Here is a 26078-nt window from a genome sequence, read left to right as displayed (position 1 = left end):
CTATATGTCGCCGACTTGGATTTCCCAAGCGCTTAGTACAGTGCTCTGCACGCAGTAAGCGCTCAATAAATACGATTGAAGGAATGAATGAACTAGACAGAGTATTCTAGACTGTGAGCCCGTTGTCGGGTAGGGACCATCTCTCTATGTCGCCGACTTGGACTTCCCAAGCGCTTAGTCCAGTGCTCTGCACACAGTAAGCGGTCAGTAAATACGATTGAATGGATAATAATAATAATAATGGTATTTGTTAAGCACTTACTATGTGCAAAGCACTGTTCTAACCGCTGGGGGAGATACAAGGCGATCAGGTTGTCCCACATGGGGCTCACAGTCTTCATCCCCATTTTACAGATGAGGAACTGAGGCCCAGAGAAGTGAAGGGACTTGCCCAAAGTCACACAGCTGACAATTGGCAGAGCAGGGATTTGAACCCATGACCTCTGACTCCAAAGTCCGGGCTCTTTCCGCTGAGCCACGCTGCTTGAATGAATGAATGTGATTGATTGATTGATTGATTGATTAAATATGATTGAATGAATGAATGAATACGATTGAATGAATGAATGGAGGACGATATACTCATTTACCGTTTCTTCCCCGCAGGTTGGCTGTGGAGTTGAAACATTCTGATATTGGTCAAGTGGATGTGAGTCTTTCATCGTCAAAATACTACTAACTGAGGGCCTGGGAGACGGAGGATCTGGGTTCTAATCTCGGCTCTGCCACCCGCCGGCTGTGTGACCTTGGGCCAGTCACTTCACTTCTCTGGGCCTCAGTTGCCTCATCTGGAAAATGGGGATGAAGACTGTGAGCCCCACGGGGGACAACTTGATGGCCTTGTATCCCCCCCAGCGCTTAGAACAGAGCTTGGCACATAGTAAGCGCCTAACAAATGCCATCGTCATTATTATTATTACCCCAGCGCTTAGAACAGAGCTTGGCACATAGTAAGCGCTTAACAAATGCCATCATCATTATTATTATTACCCCAGCACTTAGAACAGAGCTTGGCACATAGTAAGCGCTTAAAAAATGCCATCATCATTATTATTATTACCCCAGTGCTTAGAACAGAGCTTGGCATATAGTAAGTGCTTAAAAAATGCCATCATCATTATTATTATCACCCCAGCGCTTAGAACAGAGCTTGGCACATAGTAAGCGCTTAACAAAATGCCATCATCATTATTATTATCACCCCAGCGCTTAGAACAGAGCTTGGCCCATAGTAAGCACTTAACAAATGCCATCATCATTATTATTATCACCCCAGCGCTTAGAACAGAGCTTGGCACATAGTAAGCGCCTAACAAATGCCATCATCATTATTATTATTACCCCAGCGCTTAGAACAGAGCTTGGCACATAGTAAGCGCTTAACAAATGCCATCATCATTATTATTATTACCCCAGCGCTTAAAACAGAGCTTGGCACGTAGTAAGCGCCTAACAAATGCCATCATCATTATTATTATTACCCCAGCGCTTAGAACAGAGCTTGGCACATAGTACGCGCCTAACAAATTCCATTATCATTATTATTATTGCCCCAGCGCTTAGAACAGAGCTTGGCACATAGTAAGCGCTTAACAAAATGCCATCATCATTATTATTATTACCCCAGTGCTTAGAACAGAGCTTGGCACATAGTAAGTGCTTAACAAATACCATCATTATTATTATTATTATTACTATTATCCACCCCAGCGCTCAGTACAGTGCCTGGCACGTTCTAAGCACTTGACAATTACCCTAAAAAAATTATCTTTGCTTTTGAGTCATTACTGGGGAATCATTAAGTGTGGCTTTGGGCAAGTCACTTAACTTCTCCGTGCCTCCGTTCCCTCATCTGTAAAATGGGGATGAAGACTGTGAGCCCCACGTGGGACAACCTGATCGCCTTGTATCCTCCCCAGCGCTTAGAACAGTGCTTTGCACATAGTAAGCGCTTAACAAATGGCATTATTATTATTATTAAGTGGAGAAGATGGAATTCAAGTTGAAATCCTCATAAGACTTGAACCCGGTGTCGTTTCCTGATCCATTTTACGCTTCTCTTCAGTCGCTCTGTGCTCTTTGCTGGCCAGTTTGCTTCTTATGGTATTAAGCACTGTACTAAGCGCTGGGGGTGGTTACAAGAAGCAGTGGGGCTCAGTGGAAAGAGCCCGGGCTTTGGAGTCAGAGGTCATGGGTTCAAATCCCAGCTCCGCCAGTTGTCAGCTGGGTGACTTTGGGCAAGTCGCTTCACTTCTCTGGGCCTCAGTTCCCTCATCTGGAAAATGGGGATGAAGACTGGGAGCCCCCAGTGGGACAACCTGATCACCTTGTAACCTCCCCAGCGCTTAGAACAGTGCTTTGCACGTAGTAAGCGCTTAATAAATGCCATCATTATTATTAGTATTATTACAAGCTAATCAGGTCATATACAGTCCCTGTCCCACGGGGGGCTCGCAGTCTTCATCCCCATTTTACAGAGGAGGGAACTGAGGCCCAGAGAAGTGAAGTATTTAAGCGCTTCCTATGTGCCAAGCACTGTACTAAACGCTGAGGGAGAGCCAAGCTAATCATACTGGACACAGTCCATGTCTCACACTGGGCTCACAGTCATAATCCTTCTCGACTGTGAGCTCATTGTACTTCCCAAGCGCTTAGTACAGTGCTCTGCACACAGTAAGCACTCAATCCCGCGCTTAGAACAGTGCTTTGCATTTAGTAAGCACTTAACAAATGCCATCATTATTATTACTATATACAGATGAATGAACGAATTAATTGTGGGCAGGGAGATGTCCGTATATTGTTGTATTGTCCTCTCCCAAGCATTTAGTACAGTGCTCTGCGCACAGTAAGCGCTCAATACACAGGATTGGGTCAATGGATGGATAATCCCCATTTTACAGATAGATAATAATAAAAATAATGGCATTTATTAAGCGCTTACTATGTGCAAAGCACTGTTCTAAGCGCTGGGATGAAGGATGAAGCGCTGGACCGTGAGCCCGCTGTTGGGTAGGGACCGTCTCTCTAGGTTGCCGACTTGGACTTCCCAAGCGCTTAGTACAGTGCTCTGCACACAGTAAGCGCTCAATAAATGCGATCGAAGGAATGAATGAATTTACTAAGCGCTTACTGCATGCAAAGCACTGTTCCAAGCGCCGGGATGAAGATGAAGGAACTCAGGCCCAGAGAAGTGACTGACCCAAGGTCACACGGCGGACGAAGTGGCTTCTGTTGTAACCCCACGTTTCTACGCTGTCTCCCCAGGTGGCGGCCATCGGAGCTGTGATGAACTCCTACGCGTCCAGCGTTCTCTACCCCTTCATTAACGGTGAGAAGCTCCGGCTCGTTTCTCCCCTCCTCTCACGGGCAGACCAGGACGGGCAGCAGAGCACTGTACTGGGCGCTTGGGAGAGTCCAGTACAACAGAGCTGGTAGACATTTCCCCATTCACGGCGAGTTGACGGTCTAGAGACCCCGCTAGATTGGAATTTCTCTGTAATTATGTATTTCTAGTCATTCACTCATTCATTCAATCGTAGTTATTGAGCGCTTACTGTGTGCAGAGCACTGGACTAAGCGCTTGGGAAGTCCAAGTTGGCAACATATAGAGACGGTCCCTACCCGACAGTGGGGTCACAGTCTAGCCTGGGCTTGGGAGCCAGAGGTCGTGGGTTCTAATCCCGCTTCCGCCGCTCATAATAATGGCATTTATTAAGTGCTTACTATGTGCAAAGTACCGTTCTAAGCTCTGGGGAGGTTACAAGGTGATAAAGTTGTCCCACAGGGGGCTCACAGTCCTCATCCCCATTTTCCAGATGAGGTCACTGAGGCCCAGAGAAGTGAAGTGACTTGCCCAAAGTCACCCAGCTGACAATTGGCGGAGCGGGATTCGAACCCACGACCTCTGACTCCAAAGCCCGGGCTCTTTCCACTGAGCCACGCTGCTTCTCTATCACTACTACTTCTCACACTACTACTACTAATCATAACAATAATAATGGCATTTGTAAAGTGTTTACTTTGTGCAAAGCACTGTTCTAAGCACTGGGGGGGATACAAAGTGATCAGGTTGTCCCATGTGGGGCTCACAGTCTTCATCCCCATTTGACAGATGAGGAAACACGATTGATGATGAGGAAACTGAGGCACAGCAAAGTGCCTTTCTCAAGGTGCCGTGTTTTTCTATGTGACTTTGGGCAAATCACTTCTCTGGGCCTCAGTTCCCTCATCTGTAAAATGGGGATGAAGACTGGGAGCCCTCCGGGAGACAACCTGATCACCTTGTAACCTCCCCAGCGCTTAGAACAGCGCTTGGTACGTAGTAAGCACCTAATAAATGCCATTATTATTATTATTTGGGCAAGTCACTTCACTTCTCTGGGCCTCAGTTCCCTCATCTGTAAAATGGGGATGAAGACTGGAAGCCCCAAGTGGGACAACCTGATCACCCTGAATCTCCCCCCCGCACTTAGAACAGCGCTTGGCACATAGTAAGCGCTTAATAAATGCCATTATTATTATTATCTGGGCAAGTCACTTCACTTCTCTGGGCCTCAGTTCCCTCATCTGTAAAATGGGGATGAAGACAGGGAGCCCCCTGGGGGGCGATCACCCTGTATCTCCCCTAGCGCTTAGAACAGTGCTTGGCACATAGTAAGCGCTTACCAAATGCCATCATTATTATTTCTAGTCACATCTGTCACCCCCTTTATTTCTGTCACCCCCTTTAAGACTAACTCACCGTGAGCAGGGAATCGTGCCTTTATTGTCCCGTTGGACTCTCCCGAGCGCTTAGTACAGTGCTTTGCGCACAGTAAGCTCAATAAATACGATTGAATGAATGAACAGTCGATCGGTGATATTTACCGGGCGTTCAACCGTGTGCAGAGCACTGTGCTAAGCGCTTGAGAGAGGACGATACCCACCCTCCGGGCCTCCGGTTAAGAGGGTTGATGCGATTAGGGCGAGGTGAATGAGCTGGGGAAGGCTTCCTGGAGGAGGTGGGGGGGTTAGGAGGGCTCAAGGGGACCGTGTCATGTATGTTACGTGTGTCATGTATGTCATGTGTCCCCCTCTCTTTGAACCTCCAGAAATTCTGGGGATGGGCTTGCCTTTACCTCTGCCGGAGAACATCCAGCTTTCTGATGTCATCCTCGAACCTCACAAGGTCAGTGAAGAAGTCACGTCCCACCTGCCCGGGCAGGGCGGCCTAATGGGTAGAGCCCGGGCCCGGCACTGGGAAGGACCCGGGTTCTAATCCTGGCCCGGCCGCTCGGCTGCGGCGAGACCTTGGACCGGTCACTTCCCTTCTCCGTCCCTTCATCTGTGAAATGGGGATTAAAATACTACTACTACTACTACTACTAACAACAATGGCATTTGTAAAGTGTTTACTATGTGCCAAGCACTGTTCTAAGCGCTGGAGGGGGATACGAGGTTGTCCCATGGGGGGCTCACAATCTTCATCCCCATTTTACAGATGAGGAAACGGAGGCCCAGCAAAGTGCCTTGCCCAAGGTCCCACAGCAGACAAGTAATAATAATAACTAGGGAGATATCATCAATCAATCAATCAATCAATCAATCGTATTTATTGAGCGCTTACTGTGTGCAGAGCACTGGACTAAGCGCTTGGGAAGTACAAGTTGGCAACATATAGAGACGGTCCCTACCCAACAGTGGGCTCACAGTCTAGAAGGGGGAGACAAGAGAACAAAACCAAACGTACTAACAAAGTAAAATAAATAGAATAGATAGGTACAAGTAAGATAAATAAATAAATAAATAAATAAATAGAGTAATAAATCTGTACAAACATATATACATATATACAGGTGCTGTGGGGAAGGGAAGGAGGTAAGATGGGGGAGATGGAGAGGGGGAAGGAGTTTTGGCGATCAAAGAGGCCCCTCTTCTGACTTTTCTCCTGATTTCTCTTTAGAATTTCCTCCTTTTGGGAGCAAACATCCACTACGTAAGGAGCTGAAGAAGGAAAGATTTCGTCGGGATGTAGGAATGGCGAATGAAAATGGAGACCCCCTCCCTTCCCGCCTCTCACTCACTGGCTCCCAACTCCCCATCCCTGTGGATTCACCTTTCATGCGCATGAAAGGACATTGAATTCCCTGATTAATAATAATAATAATAATGGTATTTGTTAATAATAATAATGATGGTATTTGTTAAGCGCTTACTATGTGCAAAGCACCGTTCTAAGCGCTGAGGAGGTTCCAAGGTGATCAGGTTGCTCACGGTCTTCACCCCCATTTGACAGATGAGGTCACTGAAGCACAGAGAAGTGAAGTGACTCACCCAAGGTCACACAGCTGACAACTGGCGGAGCCGGGATTTGAACCCATGACCTCTGACTCCAAAGCCCGTGATGGTGTTTGTTAAGCGCTTACTATGTGCAAAGCACTGTTCTAAGTGCTGGGGAGGTTACAAGGTGATCGGGTTGTCCCACGGGGGCTCACAGTCTTCATCCCCATTTTCCAGATGAGGGAACTGAGGCCCAGAGAAGTGAGGTGGTAATTCTAGACTGCAAACCTGGTGTGGGCAGGGATTGTCTCTCTTTATAATAACAATAATTTTGGTATTTGTTAAGCGCTTACTATGTGCAAAGCACTTTTCTAAGCGCTGGGGAGGATACAAGATGATCAGGTTGCTCACAATCAATCCCCATTTTACAGATGAGGTAACTGAGGCCCAGAGAAGTTAAATGACTTGCCCCAAGTCACACAGCTGACAAGCAGCCAAGCCGGGATTTGAACCCATAGCCTCTGACTCCCAAGCCCAGGCTCTTTCCACTGAGCCACGCTTGCTGAATTGTACTTCCCAAGCGCTTACTCCAGTGCTCTGCACACAGTAAGCGCTCAATAAATACGATTGAATGAATGAATGAAGTGACTTGCCCAAAGTCACCCAGCTGACAGTTGGCGGAGCCGGGATTTGAATCCATGACCTCTGACTCCGAAGCCCGGGCTCTTTCCACTGAGCCACGCTTACTACGTACCAGGTGCTGTACTAAGCGCTGGGAGAGATCCAAGCTCATCAGGTTGGACACAGTCTCTGTCCCACAAGGGGCTCACAGTCTTCATCCCCATTTTCCAGATGAGGGGCAGCGTGGCTCAGTGGAAAGAGCCCGGGCTTTGGAGTCAGGGGTCATGGGTTCAAATCCCGCCTCCACCACTTGTCAACTGGGTGACTTTGGGCAAGTCACTTCACTTCTGGGCCTCAGTGACCTCATCTGTAAAATGGGGATGAAGACTGTGAGCCCCTTATGGGACAACCTGATCACCTTGTAACCTCCCCAGCACTTAGAACAGTGCTTTGCATGTAGTAAGCACTTAATAAATGCCATTATTATTACTATTATTATCTGTAAAATGGGGATGAAGACTGTGACTCCCATGTGGGACAACCTGATTACCTTGTATCCCCCCCCAGTGCTTAGAACAGTGCTTGGAACATAGTAAGCGCTTAACAAATACCATTATTATTATTAATAACAAATAACACAACTCCAGTAGAGTAAGCAGAGACGATTCAGAGTAGTAATATTTATTGACGCCTCCTTCCTTGGGGTCTAGACATTAATTAGAACAGTGCTTTGCACATAGTAAACACTTAATAAATGCCATCATTTTTATTAATTAACCGTGGGCAAAGTATCGTGATTATTATTACTATTATTATTAGAGGAAGCAGCATGGCTCAGTGGAAAGAGCCCGGGTTTTGGAGTCAGAGGTCATGGGTTCAAATCCCACCTCCGCCTCTTGTCAACTGGGTGACTTTGGGCCAGTCGCTTCACTTTTCTGGGCCTCAGTTCCCTCATCTGTCAAATGGGGGTGCTTGGTACATAGTAAGCGCTCGACAAATACCATTATTATTACTAATAACAAACAACACAACTCCAGTAGAGTAAGCAGAGACGATTCAGAGTAGTAATATTTATTGATGCCTCCTTCCTTGGGGTGTTGAGACTTAATTAAACCGTGGGCAAAGTATCGTGATTATTATTACTATTATTACTAGAGCCCAGGCTTGGCAGACAGAGGTTGTGGGTTCAAATCCCACCTCTGCCACTTGTCAGCTGGGTGACTTTGGGCCAGTCACTTCACTTTTCTGGGCCTCAGTTCCCTCATCTGTCAAATGGGGAGGAAGACTGTGAGCCCCGCAGCGCTTAGAACAGTGCTTGGTACATAGTAAGTGCTTAACAAATACCATTATTATTATTAATAACAAATAACACGACTCCAGTAGAGTAAGTAGAGATGATTCAGAGTAGTAATATTTATTGACGCCTCCTTCCTTGGGGTGTAGACACTTAATTAAACCGTGGGCAAAGTATCATATGATTATTATTATTACTAGAGAAGCAGCGTGGCTCAGTGGCAAGAGCCCGGGCTTGGGAGTCAGAGGTCGTGGGTTCAAATCCCGCCTCCGCCACTTGTCAGCTGGGTGACTTTGGGCCAGTAGCTTCACTTTTCTGGGCCTCAGTTTCCTCATCTGTCAAATGGGGATGAAGACTGTGAGCTCCATGGGGGACAACCTGCTCACCCGGTATCCCCCCTCAGCGCTTAGAACAGTGCTTGGTACATAGTAAGCGCTTAACAAATATCATTATAATTATTAATAACCAATAACACAACTCCAGTAGAGTAAGCAGAGACGATTCAGAGTAGTAATATTTATTGATGCCTCCTTCCTTGGGGTCTAGACATTTAATTGAACCATGGGCAAAGTAGACTGTGAGCCCACTGTTGGGTAGTGACCGTCTCTATATGTTGTCAACTTGGACTTCCCAAGCGCTTAGTACAGTGCTCTGCACATAGTGAGCGCTCAATAAATACGATTGAATGAATGAATGATTATTATTATTACTATTATTATTAGAGAAGTATTGTGGCTCAGTGGCAAGAGCCCAGGCTTGGCAGTCAGAGGTTGTGGGTTCAAATCCCACCTCCGCCACTTGTCAGCTGGGTGACTTTGGGCCAGTCACTTCACTTTTCTGGGCCTCAGTTCCCTCATCTGTCATATGGGGAGGAAGACTGTGAGCCCCGCAGCGCTTAGAACAGTGCTTGGTACATAGTAAGTGCTTAACAAATACCATTATTATTATTAATAACAAACAACACAACTCCAGTAGAGTAAGCAGAGACGATTCAGAGTAGTAATATTTATTGATGCCTCCTTCCTTGGGGTCTAGACACTCAATTAAACCATGGGCAAAGTATCATGATTAATATTACTATTATTATTAGAGAAGCAGCGTGGCTGAGTGGCAAGAGCCCAGGCTTGGGAGTCAGAGGTCGTGGATTCAAATCCCGCCTCCACCACTTGTCAGCTGGGTGACTTTGGGCAAATCACTTAACTTCTCTGAGCCTCAGTGACCTCATCTGTAAGAATGTGAGCCCCCTTGGGACAATCTGATCACCTTGTAACCTCCCCAGTGCTTAGAACAGTGTTTGGCACATAGTAAGTGCTTAATAAATGCCATCGTTATTATTATTATTATTATTTTCTGGGCCTCAGTTCCCTCATCTGTCAAATGGGGAGGAAGACTGTGAGCCCCATGTGGGACAACCTGATCACCTTGTATCCCCCCCTCAGCGTTTAGAACAGTGCTTGGCACATAGCAAGCGCTTAATAAATGCCATTATAATTATTATTATTTTCTGGGCCTCAGTTCCCTCATCTGTCAAATGGGGAGGAAGACTGTGAGCCCCATGTGGGACATGGGGCATATCTATTCTATTTTTTTTTTTTGTTAATATGTTTGGTTTTGTTCTGTCTCCCCCTTCTAGACTGTGAGCCCGCTGTTGGGTAGGGACCGTCTCTAGATGTTGCCAACTTGTACTTCCCAAGCGCTTAGTCCAGTGCTCTGCACACAGTAAGCACTCAATAAATACGATTGATTGATTGATTGACAATCGGATCACCTTGTAACCCCCCCTCAGTTTTTAGAACAGTGCTTGGCACGTAGTAAGCGCTTAATAAATGCCATTCTTATTATTATTATTTTCTGGGCCTCAGTTCCCTCATCTATTAAATGGGGAGGAAGACTGTGAGCCCCATGTGGGACAACCTGATCACCTTGCATCCCCGCTCAGCGTTTAGAGCAGTGATTGGCACATAGCAAGCGCTTAATAAATGCCGTTATCATTATTATTATTTTCTGGGCTTCAGTTCCCTCATCTGTCAAACGGGGAGGAAGACTGTGAGCCCCCCGTGGGACAACCTGATCACCTTGCATCCCTGCTCAGCGTTTAGAACAGTGCTTGGCACATAGCAAGCTCTTAATAATTGCCATTATTATTATTATTATTTTCTGGGCCTCAGTTCCCTCATCTGTCAAATGGGGAGGAAGACTATGAGCTCCATGTGGGACAACCTGATAACCTTGCATCCCCCCGCTCAGCGTTTAGAACAGTGCTTGGCACATAGTATGTGCTTAATAAGTGCCATTATTATTATTATTATTATTATTTTCTGGGCCTCAGTTCCCTCACCTGTCAAATGGGGAGGAAGACTGTGAGCCCCATGTGGGACAACCTGATCACCTTGTATCCCCCCCGCCCCCCCCCCCTCAGTTTTTAGAACAGTCCTTGGCATATAGTAAGCGCTTAATAAATGCCATTCTTCTTCTTATTATTTTCTGGGCCTCAGTTCCCTCATCTGTCAAATGGGAAGACTGTGAGCCCCATGGGGGACAACCTGATGACCTTGCATCCCCGCTCAGCGCTTAGAACAGTGCTTGGCACATAGTAAGCACTTAACAAAGGCCATCATTATTGACCCTCTTCCTTTATTGCGCTCTTCCTCCCTTCAAGGCCCTACTGAGAGCTCCCCTCCTCCAGGAGGCCTTCCCAGACTGAGCCCCTTCCTTCCTCTCCCCCTCGTCCCCCTCTCCATCCCCCCCATCTCACCTCCTTCCCTTCCCCACAGCACCTGGATATATGGATAGATGTTTGTACATATTTATTTATTGATATTTATTGATTGATTTATTTTACTTGTACCCATCTATTCTACTTATTTTATTTTGTTAGTATGTTTGGTTCTGTTCTCTGCCTCCCCCTTTTAGACTGTGAGCCCACTGTTGGGTGGGGACTGTCTCTAGATGTTGCCAGTTTGTACTTCCCAAGCGCTTAGCACAGTGCTCTGCACACAGTAAGCGCTCAATAAATACGATTGATGATGATGATGATGACCCCTTCATGTGCTGGGGGGTCGGATTACGTTGCTGCACCGGCCTGAGGGGCCCTGGGAGAGGCACTTCCGGTTGCCCGGAACCACAGTTCGGTAGGAACCACCGTCGCGGGGCGGGTGATCCGGGGGGGGGGACGACGACTGAGGGCGGCGGACGCACTGTGGCGCATGCGTGGCGCAGCGAGGGCGGGAAGGAGGGGAGCGCGCGAGGGGGGACCGGAAGTGGGGGGGCTCGCGCCGACCGGAAGTGCCGGGCTGAGGGGAGACCGGAAGTGGGGGCCGCCCTGGGGCCTGTGGAGATTTAGGCGCCAGGAGCGGCCGTCGGGGCTGTGTAAGCAATCCCTGGGCCTTGTGGGGCGCTGTACTGAGCGCTTCGGGGGCGTCCAGTACAGCAGGGTTGGCAGGCACGTGTCCTGGCCATGTGCTGAGCGCTTGGGGGGCGTCCAGTACAGCAGGGTTGGCAGGCACGTGTCCTGGCCATGTGCTGAGCGCTGAGGGGGCGTCCAGTACAGCAGGGTTGGTAGGCACGTGTCCTGGCTATGTGCTGAGCGCTTGGGGGGCGTCCAGTACAGCAGGGTTGGCAGGCACGTGTCCTGGCCTTGTGCTGAGCAGAATACTGAGCGCTTGGGGGGCGTCCAGTACAGCAGGGTTGGTAGGCACGTGTCCTGGCTATGTGCTGAGCGCTTGGGGGGGGCGTCCAGTACAGCAGGGTTGGTAGGCACGTGTCCATGTGCTGAGCGCTTGGGGGGCGTCCAGTACAGCAGGGTTGGCAGGCACGTGTCCTGGCCGTGTGCTGAGCGCAGTGCTGAGCGCTTGGGGGGCGTCCAGTACAGCAGGGTTGGCAGGCACGTGTCCTGGCCGTGTGCTGAGCGCTGCATAGAGCGCTTGGGGGGCCTCCAGTACAGCAGGGTTGGCAGGCACGTGTCCTGGCTATGTGCTGAGCGCTTGGGGGGGCGTCCAGTACAGCGGGGTTGGCAGGCACGTGTCCTGGCCATGTGCTGAGCGCTTGGGGGGGGTGTTCAGTACAGCAGGGTTGGCAGGCAAGTGTCCTGGCCGTATGCTGAGCGCTGCATAGAGCGCTTGGGGGGCGTCCAGTACAGCAGGGTTGGTAGGCACGTGTCCTGGCCATGTGCTGAGTGCTTGAGGGGTGTCCAGTACAGTAGGGTTGGCAGGCACGTGCCCTGGCCATGTGCTGAGCGCAATACTGAGCGCTTCGGGGGCGTCCAGTACAGCAGGGTTGGCAGGCATGTGTCCTGGCCATGTGCTGAGCGCTTGGGGGGCGTCCAGTACAGCAGGGTTGGTAGGCACGTGTCCTGCCCATGTCCTGAGCGCTTGGGGGCGCCCAGTACAGCAGCGTTGGTAGGCACGTGTCCTGGCCTTGTGCTGAGCTTTGTTGTGAGCGCTTGGGAGGCGTCCAGTACAGCAGGGTTGGCAGGCACGTGTCCTGCCCATGTGCTGAGCGCTGGGGGTGGCGGGTGGGTGTTCAGTACAGCAGGGTTGGCAGGCAAGTGTCCTGGCCGTGTGCTGAGCGCTGCATAGAGCGCTTGGGGGGCGTCCAGTACAGCAGGGTTGGCAGGCACGTGTCTTGGCTATGTGCTGAGCGCTTGGGGGGGGCGTCCAGTACAGCGGGGTTGGCAGGCACGTGTCCTGGCCACGTGCTGAGCGCTGCATAGAGCGCTTGGGGGGCGTCCAGTACAGCAGCGTTGGTCGGCACGTGTCCTGGCTATGTGCTGAGCACTTGGGGGGGCGTCCAGTACAGCAGGGTTGGTAGGCATGTGTCCTGGCCTTGTGCTGAGCACAATGCTGAGCGCTGGGGGGCGTCCAGTACAGCGGGGTTGGTAGGCACGTTTGTATGTTTATATGTTTGTACATATTTATTACTCTATTTATTTATTTATTTTGCTTGTACCTATCTATTCTATGTATTTTATTTTGTTAGTAGGTTTGGTTTTGTTCTCTGTCTCCCCCTTTTAGACTGTGAGCTCACTGTTGGGTAGGGACCGTCTCTAGATGTTGCCAACTTGGACTTCCCAAGCGCTTAGTACAGTGCTCTGCACGTAGTAAGCGCTCAATCAATATGATTGATTGATAGGCACGTGTCCTGGCTATGTGCTGAGCGCTTGGGGGGCGTCCAGTACAGCAGGGTTGGCAGGCAGGTGTCCTGGCCTTGTGCTGAGCTCAATACTGAGCGCTTGGGGGGCGTCCAGTACAGCGGGGTTGGCAGGCACGTGTCCTGGCCTTGTGCTGAGCTCAATACTGAGCGCTTGGGGGGCGTCCAGTACAGCGGGGTTGGCAGGCACGTGTCCTGGCCTTGTGCTGAGCACAATACTGAGCGCTTGGGGGGCATCCAGTACTGCAGGGTTGGTAGGCACGTGTCCTGGCCATGTGCTGAGCGCTTGGGGGGCGTCCAGTACAGCAGGGTTGGCAGGCACGTGTCCTGGCCATGTACCGATCGCTTTGGGGCGTCCAGTACGGCAGGGTTGGCAGGCACGTGTCCTGGCCATGTACTGGAGCGCTTGGGGGGGCGTCCAATACAGCAGGGTTGGCAGGCAGGTGTCCTGGCCATGTACTGGAGCGCTTGGGGCGTCCAGTACAGCAGGGTTGGTAGTCACGTGTCCTGGCCGTGTGCTGAGTACTTGGGGGAGTCCAGTACAGCAGAATAGGTAGACATGTGTCCAGGCCATGTACTGAGTGCTTGGGGGGCGTTCAGCACAGCAGAGTTGGTAAACACGTGCCTTGTCTATACTGAGCTGATAGTCTAGAGGGCGATTAATAATAATAATAATGGCATTTATTAAGCGCTTACTATGTGGAAAGGACTGTTCTAAGCACTGATTAATCATTTATGGAGCACTTAGTGGGCGCAGAGCACTGTGCTAAGCATTCGGGGGAGTCCAATGCAACAGAGTTGGTAGATCAATCAATTGTATTTGGTAGATGTTGTAATAATAAAAATGTTGGTCTATGTTAAGCGCTTACTATGTGCCAAGCACTGTTCTAAGCACTGGGGGAGATACAAGGTGATCAGGTTGTCCCACGTGGGGCCCCCAGTCTTCATCCCCATTTTCCAGATGAGGGAACTGAGGCCCAGAGAAGTGAAGTGGCTGGCCCAAAGTCACACAGCTGACAAGTGGCGGAGCCGGGATTTGAACCCACGACCTCTTGACTCCAAAGCCCGGGCAAGTCACTTCACTCCTCTGGGCCTCAGTTCCCTCATCTGTAGAATGGGGATGAAGACTGTGAGCCCCCCGTGGGTCAACCCGATCACCTTGTAACCTCCCCAGCGCTTAAAACAGTGCTTTGCACGTAGTAAGCGCTTAATAAATGCCATCATTATTATTACCATTATCACTTGTCCGCTGTGGAACCTTGGGGAAGGCACTTTGCTGGGCCTCAGTTCCCTCATCTGTAAAATGGGGATGAAGACTGTGCGCCTCCCGTGGGACAACCCAGTCAATCAGTCGTATTTATTGAGCGCTTACTGCGTGCAGAGCACTGGACTAAGCGCTTGGGAAGTCCAAGTTGGCAACATCGAGAGACAGTCCCTACCCAATCAATCAATCAATCGTATTTATTGAGCGCTTACTGCGTGCAGAGCACTGTAGTAAGCGCTTGGGAAGTCCAAGTTGGCAACATAGAGAGACAGTCCCTACCAGACAGTGGGCTCACAGTCTAGAAGGGGGAGATGGACAACAAAACAAAACATATTAACAAAATAAAATAAATAGAATCGATATGTACAAGTAAAATAAATAGAGTAATAAATATGTGCAAACATATATCCAGGTGCTGTGGGGAGGGGAAGGAGGTAAGATGGGGGGGATGGAGAGGGGGACGAGGGGGAGAGGAAGGCCTCCTGGAGGAGGTGAGCTCTCAGTAGGGCCTTGAAGGGAGGAAGAGAGCTAGAAGGGGGAGACACACAACAAAATGTAGTAACAAAATAAAATAAACGTAACCTCCCCAGCGCTTAGAGCGGCGCTTGGCACGTAGTAAGCGCTTAATAAATGCCGTCATTATTATTTTTTGGTATTTGTTAAAGCGCTCAGTACGTGCGCAGCACCGTTCTAAGCGCCGGATCTCTTTCATCCCGCAGGTTCGACCGCCGGCCGGGGCCATGTGGGGTCCGTTGCGCGTCCCGAGGCTGAGCCGGGCGTCCCCGGGGTCAGCAGGAGGGGCGAGGCGGAGGGCGTCCAGCACACCGGACGGGGGGACGGCCCGGCTCCCACAGCGCCTGGCCTCCAAGCTGGCCGCGGGCCCCACTTTCCAGCATTTCCTGAGCGGCGGCATCGCCTCAAAACCTCGGGACGCCCCGGCCGCCGGAGATCCGCCCCCCTACCTCGCTTCCGACGCCCTCCGGGAGGAGAGGAGGAAAGGTCCGTGGTGGTGGTGTTCTTCTTCTTTTGTATTTTTATGGCCTTGGCTAAGCGCCTACTACATGCCGGACTGTCTATATGTTGCCAATGTGTGCTTCCCAAGCGCTTAGTCCAGTGCTCTGCACACAGTAAGCGCTCAATCAATGCGATTGATGATGGACTGAGCGCTGGGGCAGATGCGAGTCCCGCGTGGGGTTCCATTTTTACCGCCGTCTTTTCTTCCCCTTGCCCGGCGTGCCCAGAGACGTACGGCTATCAATCAATCAATCAATCAATCAATCAATCGTATTTATTGAGCGCTTACTATGTGCAGAGCACTGGACTAAGCGCTTGGGAAGTCCAAGTTGGTAACACATAGAGACAGTCCCTACCCGACAGTGGGCTCACAGTCTAAAAGGGGGAGACAGGGAACAGAACCAAACATACCAACAAAATAAAATAAATAGGATAGAAATGTACAAGTAAAATAAATAAATAAATAGAGTAATAAATATGGACAACCATATATACCTATATACAGGTGCTGTGGGGAAGGGAAGGAGGTAAGATGGGGGGATGGAGAGGGGGATGAGGGGGAGAGGGAGGAAGGGGCTGAGTGTGGGAAGGCCTCCTGGAGGAGGTGAGCTCTCAGCAGGACCTTGAAGGGAGGAAGAGAGCAAGCTTGGCGGGTGGGCAGAGGGATTGGGGGCATTCCAGGCCCCGGGGGTGACGTGGGCCGGGCTATGGCCGGCCTTGGCCTTGGCTAAGCGCCTACTACGTGCCGGACTGTCTATATCATCATCATCATCAATCGTATTTATTGAGCGCTTACCGTGTGCAGAGCACTGGACCGAGCGCTTGGGAAGTCCAAATTGGCAACATCTGGAGACGGTCCCTACCCAACAGCGGGCTCACAGTCTAAAAGGGGGAGACGGAGAACAAAACCAAACAGACTAATAAAATAAATAGAATAGATATGGACAAATAAATTAAATAAATGAATAGAGTAAAAAAAAATATGCGCAAACATATATACATATATCCAGGTGCTGTGGGGAAGGGAGGGAGGTAAGATGGGGGGATGGAGAGAGGGACGAGGGGGAGAGGAAGGAAGGGGCTATATGTTGCCAATGTGTACTTCCCAAGCGCTTAGTCCAGTGCTCTGCACACAGTAAGCGCTCGATAAATGCGATTGATGATGGACTGAGCGCTGGGGCAGATGCGAGGCCCGCGTGGGGTTCCATTTTTACCGCCGTCTTTTCTTCCCCCCGCCCGGCGTACGGCTGTCAGGGGCCGGACCTGCCCTCGCCCCTGCCAAGCTCCTACCCAGAATCCCCTGCTCTCTCTTCCCTCAGTTTACCTGTAGAGCAACCCCTGCCAGTATGCCCGATCCTGCCCTTGTTTCTGCCATGCTCCTGCCCAGAATCCCCTTCCCTCTCGCCCAGAGAAGCGGCGTGGCTCAGTGGAAAGAGCCCGGGCTTTGGAGTCAGAGGTCATGGGTTCAAATCCCGGCTCCGCCACTTGACAGCTGGGTGACTTTGGGCAACTCACTTCACTTCTCTGGGCCTCTTGTATCCTCCCCAGCGCTTATTGTAAGTGCTTAATAAATGCCATTTTTATTTTTATTATTATTATTATTATTATTATTCTCTGGGCCTCAGTTACCTCATCTGGAAAATGGGGACTGTGAGCGCCCTGTGGGACAACCAGATCACCTTGTAACCTCTCCAGCACTTAGAACAGTGCTTTGCACATAGTAAGCGCTCAACAAATGCCGTTATTATTATTATATTATTATTATTATTATTATTTTCTGGGCCTCAGTTACCTCATCTGGAAAATGGGGACTGTGAGCCCCCCGTGGGACCACCTGATCACCTTGTAACCTCCCCAGCGCTTAGAACAGTGCTTTGCACATGGTGAGTGCTTAATAAATGCCATTATTATTATTATTATTATTATTCTTCTCTGGGCCTCAGATGCCTCATCTGGAAAATGGGGACTGTGAGCGCCCCGTGGGACAACCTGATCACCTTGTAACCTCCCCAGCGCTTAGGACAGTGCTTTGCGCATTGTAAGCGCTTAATAAATGCAATTATTATTATTATTAGTCTCTGGGCCTCAGTTACCTCATCTGGAAAATGGGGACTGTGAGCGCCCCGAGGGACAACCTGATCACCTTGTAACCTCCCCAGCGCTTAGAGCAGTGCTTTGCACATAGTAAGCGCTTAATAAATGCCATCAATCAATCAATCGTATTTATTGAGCGCTTACTGTGTGCAGAGCACTGGACTAAGCGCTGGGGAAGTCCGAGTTGGCAACATCTAGAGACGGTCCCTACCCAACAGTGGGCTCACGGTCTAAAAGGGGGAGACAGAGAACAAAACCAAACATACTAACAAAATAAAATAAATAGACTAGATATGTACAAGCAAAATAAATAAATAGAGTAATAAATATGTACAAATTATTATTATTATTATTACAAATCATTATTATTATTATCTGGAGACATCCGGCCGTCAGTTTGGCCGGGTCATACCCAGAATCCTGGGTAGGGGCCGTCTCTCTATGTTGCCAACTTGGACTTCCCGAGCGCTTAGCCCAGTGCTCCGCACACAGTGAGCGCTCAATAGATAGGACTGAGTGGATGACTGAACGGTGGCGGTTCCGGGGAGGGGAGCCGGAGGAGCCGCGTGTTTCCGAACCCGCCGCCCTGTCCTCCCCCAGTCTACCTGGAGACGTACGGCTGTCAGATGAACGTCAACGACACCGAGATCGCCTGGTCCATCCTGCAGCAGAACGGCTTCCTCAGGACCCGGGACGTCCAGGAGGTAACGCCCTCCCCGCTCCCGCCCCGCCGGATCCCGGGCTTCCTGCCCTCCCGGGAGGAGTCGGGGACGGTCCAGGGGAGGGGGATTCGGGGGAAGCGGCGGCCTCCCCAACCCATCATTCATTCATTCATTCAATCATATTTGTTGAGCACTTACTATGTGCAGAGCACTGGACTAAGCGCTTGGGAAGTACAAGTTGGCAACATAGAGACGGTCCCTACCCGGCACTGGGCTCACAGTCTAGATTCAGTTGTATTTATTACTCCTTCCTTTCTTTCTTTCTTTCTTTCTTTCTTTCTTTCTTTCTTTCTTTCTTTCTTTCTTTCTTTCTTTCTTTCTTTCTTTCTTTCTCTTTCTTTCTTTCTTTCTTTCCTTCCTTCCTACCTTACTTACTTCCTTACTTTCTTTCTTTATTTCTTTCTTTCTTTCTTTCTTTCCTTCTTTCTTTCTTTCCTTCTTTCCTTCTTTCTTTTCTTCCTTCTTTCCTTCTTTCCTTCTTTCTTTCCTTCTTTCTTTCCTTCTTTCTTTCCTTCTTTCTTTCCTTCTTTCTTTCCTTCTTTCTTTCCTTCTTTCTTTCCTTCCTTCCTTCCTTCCTTCCTTCCTTCCTTCCTTTCCTTCCTTCCTTTCCTTCCTTCCTTTCCTTCCTTTCCTTCCTTCCTCCCTCCCTCCCTCCCTCCCTCCCTCCCTCCCTCTTTCTCTCTCTCTCTCTCTCTCTCTCTCTCTCTCTCTCTCTCTCTCTCTCTCTCTCTCTCTCTCTCTCTTCTTTCTTTCTTTCTTTCTTTCTCTTTCTTCTTTCTTTCTTTCTTTCTTTCTTTCTCTTTCTTTCTTTCTCTTTCTTTCTCTTTCTTTCTTTCTTTCTTTCTTTCTCTTTCTCTTTCTTTCTTTCTTTTTATTTTTATTTATTTATTTATATTCATTTATTTATTTATCTTGTACATATCTATTCTATTTATTTTATTTTGTTAGTATGTTTGGTTTTGTTCTCTGTCTCCCCCCCTATTAGACCGTGAGCCCGCTGTTGGGTAGGGACTGTCTCTATGTGTTGCCAACTTGGACTTCCCAAGCACTTAGTCCAGTGGTCTGCACACAGTAAGCGCTCAATAGATACGACTGAATGAATGAATGAGAATGCCGGCCCGGGCTCTCCCCGCTAGTTCGCACTGCTGCTTCTCTGAGAGGAGTGAAATGACTTGTCCAAGGTCACACCCGGCGGAGCCTGGGTGAGAACCCAGGGCCCCTGACGCTCAGTCCACTCTACCCACTGGGCCGCACTGCTCCTCTACCGCAATCCATCGTCCAAGTCGGTGGAACTTCGGGAGACTCAGAATTTCTTTTCTTTTCTCTCCGTAGGCGGATGTGATTCTTCTGGTCACGTGTTCCATCAGGTGAGGGTCTTTTAGGCGCTCAGAACAGTGCTCAGCGCTTAGAACAGAGAGTCAATCAATCAATCAATCAATCGTATTTATTGAGGGCTTACTGTGTGCAGAGCACTGTACTAAGTGCTTGGGAAGTACAAGTTGGCAACATAAAGAGATAGTCCCTACCCAACAGTGGGCTCACAGTCTAAAAGAGAAGCAGCGTGGCTCAGTGGAAAGAGCCCGGGCTTTGGAGTCAGAGGCGGTGGGTTCAAATCCCGGCCCTGCCAATCAATCAGTCGTATTTATTGAGCACTTACTGTGTGCAGAGCACTGTACTAAGCGCTTGGGAAGTATAAGTTGGCAACATATAGAGACGGTCCCTACCCAACCGTGGGCTCACAGTCTAGAAGACTTAATAAATAACAATAATAATGATGGCATTTATTAAGCGCTTACTCTGTGCAAAGCACTGTTCTAGGCGCTGGGGGGGTTACAAGATGATCAGGTTGTCCCATGGGGGGCTCACAGTCTTCATGGAGAGGCAGCGTGGCTCAGTGGAAAGAGCTCGGGCTTTGGAGTCAGAGGTCATGGGTTCAAATCCCCACTCTGCTGTCAGCTGTGCGATTTTGGGCAAGTCACTTCACTTCTCTGGGCCTCAGTTCCCTCATCTGTAAAATGGGGATTAAAACTGCCTGATCACCTTGTAACCTCCCCAGCGCCTAGAACAGTGCTTTGCACATAGTAAGCGCTTAACAAATGCCATCATCATCACCATCATCCCCATTTTCCAGATGAGGGAACTGAGGCCCAGAGAAGTGAAGTGACTTGCCCAAAGTCACACAGCTGACAATGGGCGGAGCCGGGATTTGAACCCATGACCTCGGACTCCCAAGCCCGGGCTCTTTCCACTGAGCCACGCTGCGTCTCTACTTTTGGGTGACTTTGGGCAAGTCACTTCACTTCTCTGGACCTCAGTTACCTCATCTGTCAAATGGGGATGAAGACTGTAAGCCCCCCGTGGGACAACCTGATCACCTTGTAACCTCCCCAGCGCTTAGAACAGTGCTTTGCACATAGTAAGCGCTTCGTAAATGCCATCATTATTATTATTAGAACAGTGCTTTGCACATAGTAAGCGCTTCGTAAATGCCATCATTATTATTAGAACAGTGCTTTGCACATAGTAAGCGCTTAATAAATGCCATCGTTATTAATATTAGAACAGTGCTTTGCACATAGTAAGCGCTTCATAAATGCCATCATTATTATTATTAGAACAGTGCTTTGCACATAGTAAGCGCTTCATAAATGCCATCATTATTATTAGAACAGTGCTTTGCACATAGCGCTTCATAAGTGCCATCATTATTATTATTAGAACAGTGCTTTGCACATAGTAAGCGCTTCATAAATGCCGTCGTTATTATTATTAGAACAGTGCTTTGCACATAGTAAGCGCTTCATAAATGCCATCATTATTATTATTAGAACAGTGCTTTGCACATAGTAAGTGCTTCATAAATGCCATCATTATTATTATTATCATTATTTTCCTGCCCCCGAGGTGGGTCCGACCTGATTGTCTTGTGCTCATTCGATTGTATATATTGGGCGCTTCCTGTGTGCAGAGCACTGTACTAAGCGCTTGGGAGAGGACAGTGCAACAACAAGCAGGCACATTCCCTGCCCACAACGAGCGTCCAGTCTAAAGGAGCAGCGTGACTCAGTGGAAAGAGCCCGGGCTTGGGAACCAGGAGGACCTGGGTTCGAATCCCGGCTCCGCCGCTGGTCAGCCGGGCGGCCTGGGGCGAGTCGCTTCCCTTCTCCGGGCCTCAGTTCCCTCATCCGTAAAACGGGGATGAAGGCCGTGAGCCCCACGGGGGGCACCCTGATGACCCTGTATCTACCCCAGCGCTTAGAACAGCGCCTGGCACATAGTAAGCGCTTAACGAGCGGGCTCCGAAGCGCTTAGCACAGCACCCCACTTCCTGGACGCGACTGATGGACGGATCGGTCCGTTGCCAGGGAGAAGGCGGAGCAGACCATCTGGAACCGCCTCCAGCAGCTGAGGCCCCTGAAGGAGAAGCGGAGGCGATCCGAAGTCCCCGTCCGCATCGGCGTCTTAGGTACCGCTCCCCCCCCCCGCCCCCCGGCGCGTGAGACCTTGGCCGAGTCACTTCACTTCTCTGGGCCTCGGTTCCCTCATCTGGAAAACGGGGATTAAGGCTGGGAGCCCCGTGGGGGACGGGGACCGCGTCCGATCCCATTAACTTGTATCCACTCTATCAATCAATCAATCGTATTTATGGAGCACTTACTGTGTGCGGAGCACTGGACTAAGCGCTTGGGAAGTCCAAGTTGGCAACATCTGGAGACGGTCCCTACCCGACAGTGGGCTCACAGTCTAGAAGGGGGAGACAGACAACAGAACAAAACATATTAACAGAATAAAATAAATAGAATAAATATGTACAAGTAAAATAAATAGAGTAATAAATATGTACAAACATATATATATTCATTCATTCAATCGTATTTATTGAGCACTTACTGTCTGCAGAGCACTGGACTAAGCGCTTGGGAAGTACAAGTTGGCAACATATAGAGACGGTCCTTACCCAACAGTGGGCTCACAGTGTAGAAGGGGGAGACAGAGAACAAAACCAAACATATTAACAGAATAAAATAAATAGAATAAATATGTACAAGTAAAATAAATAGAGTAATAAATATGTACAAACATATATATAGTCATTCATTCATTCAATCGTATTTATTGAGCACTTACTGTGTGCAGAGCACTGGACTAAACGCTTGGGAAGTCCAAGTTGGCAACATGTAGAGATGGTCCGTACCCGACAGTGGGCTCACAGTCTAGAAGGGGGAGACAGAGAACAAAACAACATATTAACAGAATAAAATAAATAGAATAAATATGTACAAGTAAAATAAATAGGGTAATAAATGTACAAACATATATATATATTCATTCATTCTTTCAATCGTATTTATTGAGCACTTACTGTCTGCAGAGCACTGTACTAAGCGCTTGGGAAGTCCAAGTTGGCAACATATAGAGACGGTCCCTACCCAACAGTGGGCTCACAGTCTAGAAGGGGGAGACAGACAACAGAACAAAACATATTAACAAAATAAAATAAATAGAATAGATATGGACAAGTAAAATAAATAAATAAATAGAGTAATAAATATGTACACTCTAGCGTTTAGGGCGGTGCTGGGCACATAGTAAGTGCTTTAAAAAGCACCATTATTATTATTATTGCTGGGCATATAGTAAGCACTTTAAAAAGTACCATTATTATTATTAGTAGTAGTAGTAGTAGTCGTCGTCATACTATCTCTGGGATTATGAGGCTGCCTATTTTTCTTAGTAGTACAGAAGCAGCGTGGCTCAGTGGAAAGAGCCCGGGCTTTGGAGTCCAGAGGTCATGGGTTCAAATCCCGGCTCCGCCAACTGTCAGCTGGGTGACTTCGCGCAAGTCACTTCACTTCTCTGTGCCTCAGTGACCTCATCTGGAAAATGGGGATGAAAACTGTGAGCCCCCGTGGGACAACCCCATCGCCTTGTAACCTCCCCAGCGCTTAGAACAGTGCTTTGCACGTAGTAAGCGCTTAACAAATGCCATTATTATTATTATTATCGGGATCATTCACTCATCCATCCAATCGTATTTATTATGACTGAATGCATTTTATTCCATTTCAATTTCAATACGATCGAACGAATGAATCTATTGAGCGCTTCCTGTGTGCAGAGCACTGTGCTAAGCGCTTGGAAAGTACATCTCGGCATCAGATAGAGACAATCTCTGCCCAACAACGGGCTCACAGTCTAGAAGTGGGGAGACAGGCATCGAAACAAGTAAGCCGCATGTTATTATCATCGCAATTATGAGGCCGCCTATTATTATTATTATTATTATTGTTATCTTGTCCATATTTACTATTCTATTTATTTTGTTAATGATGTGCCTCTAGCTTTAATTCTATTTGTTGTGACAACTTGACACCCGTCCACGTGTTTTATTTCATTGTCCGTCTCCCCCTTCTAGACCGTGAGCCCGTAGTTCATTCATTCATTCATTCATTCATTCAGTCGTATTTATTGAGCGCTTACTGTGTGCAGAGCACTGGACTAAGCGCTTTCATGGGTTCTAATCCCGGCTCCGCCACTTGTCAGCTGTGTGACGTTGGGCAAGTCACATCACTTCTCTGGGCCTCAGTGACCTCATCTGGAAAATGGGGATGAAGACTGTGAGCCCCCCATGGGACAACACCATCACCTTGTAACATCCCCAGCGCTTAGAACAGTGCTTTGCACATAGTAAGCGCTTAATAAATGCCATTATTATTATTACAAGTTGGCAACATATAGAGACGGTCCCTACCCAACAGCGAGCTCACAGTCTAGAAGGGGGAGACAGAGAACAAAACAAACCATATTAACAAAATAAAATAAATAGAATAAATGTGTACAAATAAAATAAATAGAGTAATAAATACGTATAACTATACGTAGACGTAGTTGGGTAGGGACCGTCTCTATTTGTACTTCCCACGCGCTTAGTCCAGTGCTCTGCACACAGTGAGCGCTCAATAAATACGACTGAATGAATGAACGAATGAATTATCCTGTATCTCCCCCAGCGCTTAGAACAGTTCCTGGCCCAGAGTAAGCCCTTATACCATAATTATTATTATTATTATTCTGATTGTGTTGCGATTCTGGGACGGCATAGCGCGATCATTCTAACTGATTATTCACGCTGACCATAATTATTATTATTATTATGATTGTGTTGCGATTCTGGGACGGCATATCATGGTGATTCTAACTGTGGTTATTCACTATGACCATAATTATTATTATTATTATGATTGTATTGCGATTCTGGGACGGCATAGCGCAATGATTCTAACTGATTATTCACGATGACCAGAATTTTTATTATTATTATGATAGTGTTGCGATTCTGGGACGGCATATCGTGATTAACTGTGATTATTCACGATGATCATAATTATTATTATGATTGTGTTGCGATTCTGGGACGGCATATCGTGATGACTAACTGTGATTATTCACGATGACCATAATTACTATTATTATTATGATAGTGTTGCGATTCTGGGACAGCATATCGTGATGATTCTAACTGATTATTCACGATGACCATAATTACTATTATTATTATGATTGTGTTGCGATTCTGGGATGGCATATCGTGATGATTCTAACTGTGGTTATTCACGATGACCATAATTATTATTATTATGATTGTGTTGCGATTCTGGGACGGCATATCATGATGATTCTAACTGATTATTCACGATAACCATAATTAGTATTATTATTATGATTGTGTTGCGCTTCTGGGACGGCATATCGTGATGATTCTAACTGATTATCCACGATGACCATAATTATTATTATTATGATTGTGTTGCGATTCTGGGACGGCATATCGTGATGACTAACTGTGATTATTCACGATGACCATAATTACTATTATTATTATGATAGTGTTGCGATTCTGGGACAGCATATCGTGATGATTCTAACTGATTATTCATGATGACCATAATTATTATTATTATGATTGTGTTGCGATTCTGGGACGGCATATCGTGATGATTCTAACTGATTATTCACGATAACCATGATTACTATTATTATTATTATGATTGTGTTGCGATTCTGGGACGGCATAGCGCGATAATTCTAACTGTGATCATTCACGATGACCAGAATTATTATTATGATAGTGTTGTGATTGTGGGGCAGCCTAGAGCGATGATTCTAACTGTGATTATTCACGCTGACCATAATTACTATTATTATGATGATAGTGTTGCGATTCTGGGACGGCGTATCGTGATGACTCTGTGATTATTCACGATGACCATAATTATTATTATGATAGTGTTGCGATTCTGGGACGGCATATCGTGATGACTCTAACTGTAATTATTCACGATGACCATAATTATTATTATTATTATGATTGTGTTGCGATTCTGGGACGGCATATCGTGATGACTCTAACTGTGATTATTCACGATGACCCTAATTATTATTATTATTATGATTGTGTTGCGATTCTGGGACGGCATAGCACGATGATTCTAACTGATCATTCACGATGACCATAATTATTATGATAGTGTTGCGATTCTGGGATGGCATATCGTGATGATTCTAACTGATTATTCACGATGACCATAATTATTATAATTATGATTGTGTTGCGATTCTGGGACGGCATATCGCGATGATTCTAACTGTGATTATTCAC

General features: G+C 47.8%; 1 protein-coding gene across 2 annotated transcripts in view; it reads left to right on the top strand.

The window, feature by feature from the left end:
* Positions 1–11482: 11482 nt before the first annotated feature.
* CDK5RAP1 (CDK5 regulatory subunit associated protein 1) overlaps positions 11483–26078 on the top strand; it is a 37271-nt gene continuing 22675 nt past the window's right edge. For both annotated transcript variants that reach the window (XM_038750555.1, XM_038750554.1), the window contains exons 1-5: positions 11483–11545; positions 15308–15587; positions 18297–18400; positions 19751–19785; positions 21784–21884. In XM_038750555.1, the coding sequence (XP_038606483.1) occupies positions 15329–15587; positions 18297–18400; positions 19751–19785; positions 21784–21884 (499 nt within the window). In that variant the 5' untranslated portion in view covers positions 11483–11545; positions 15308–15328. The remainder of the gene's footprint in view (positions 11546–15307; positions 15588–18296; positions 18401–19750; positions 19786–21783; positions 21885–26078) is intronic.

This window comes from Tachyglossus aculeatus, chromosome 8 (genome assembly GCF_015852505.1).
Source record: "Tachyglossus aculeatus isolate mTacAcu1 chromosome 8, mTacAcu1.pri, whole genome shotgun sequence".
NCBI classification, from domain to species: Eukaryota; Metazoa; Chordata; class Mammalia; order Monotremata; family Tachyglossidae; genus Tachyglossus; species Tachyglossus aculeatus.
Note: the sequence above shows the minus strand (reverse complement) of the source record. Positions and strands in the feature narration are given on the sequence as shown.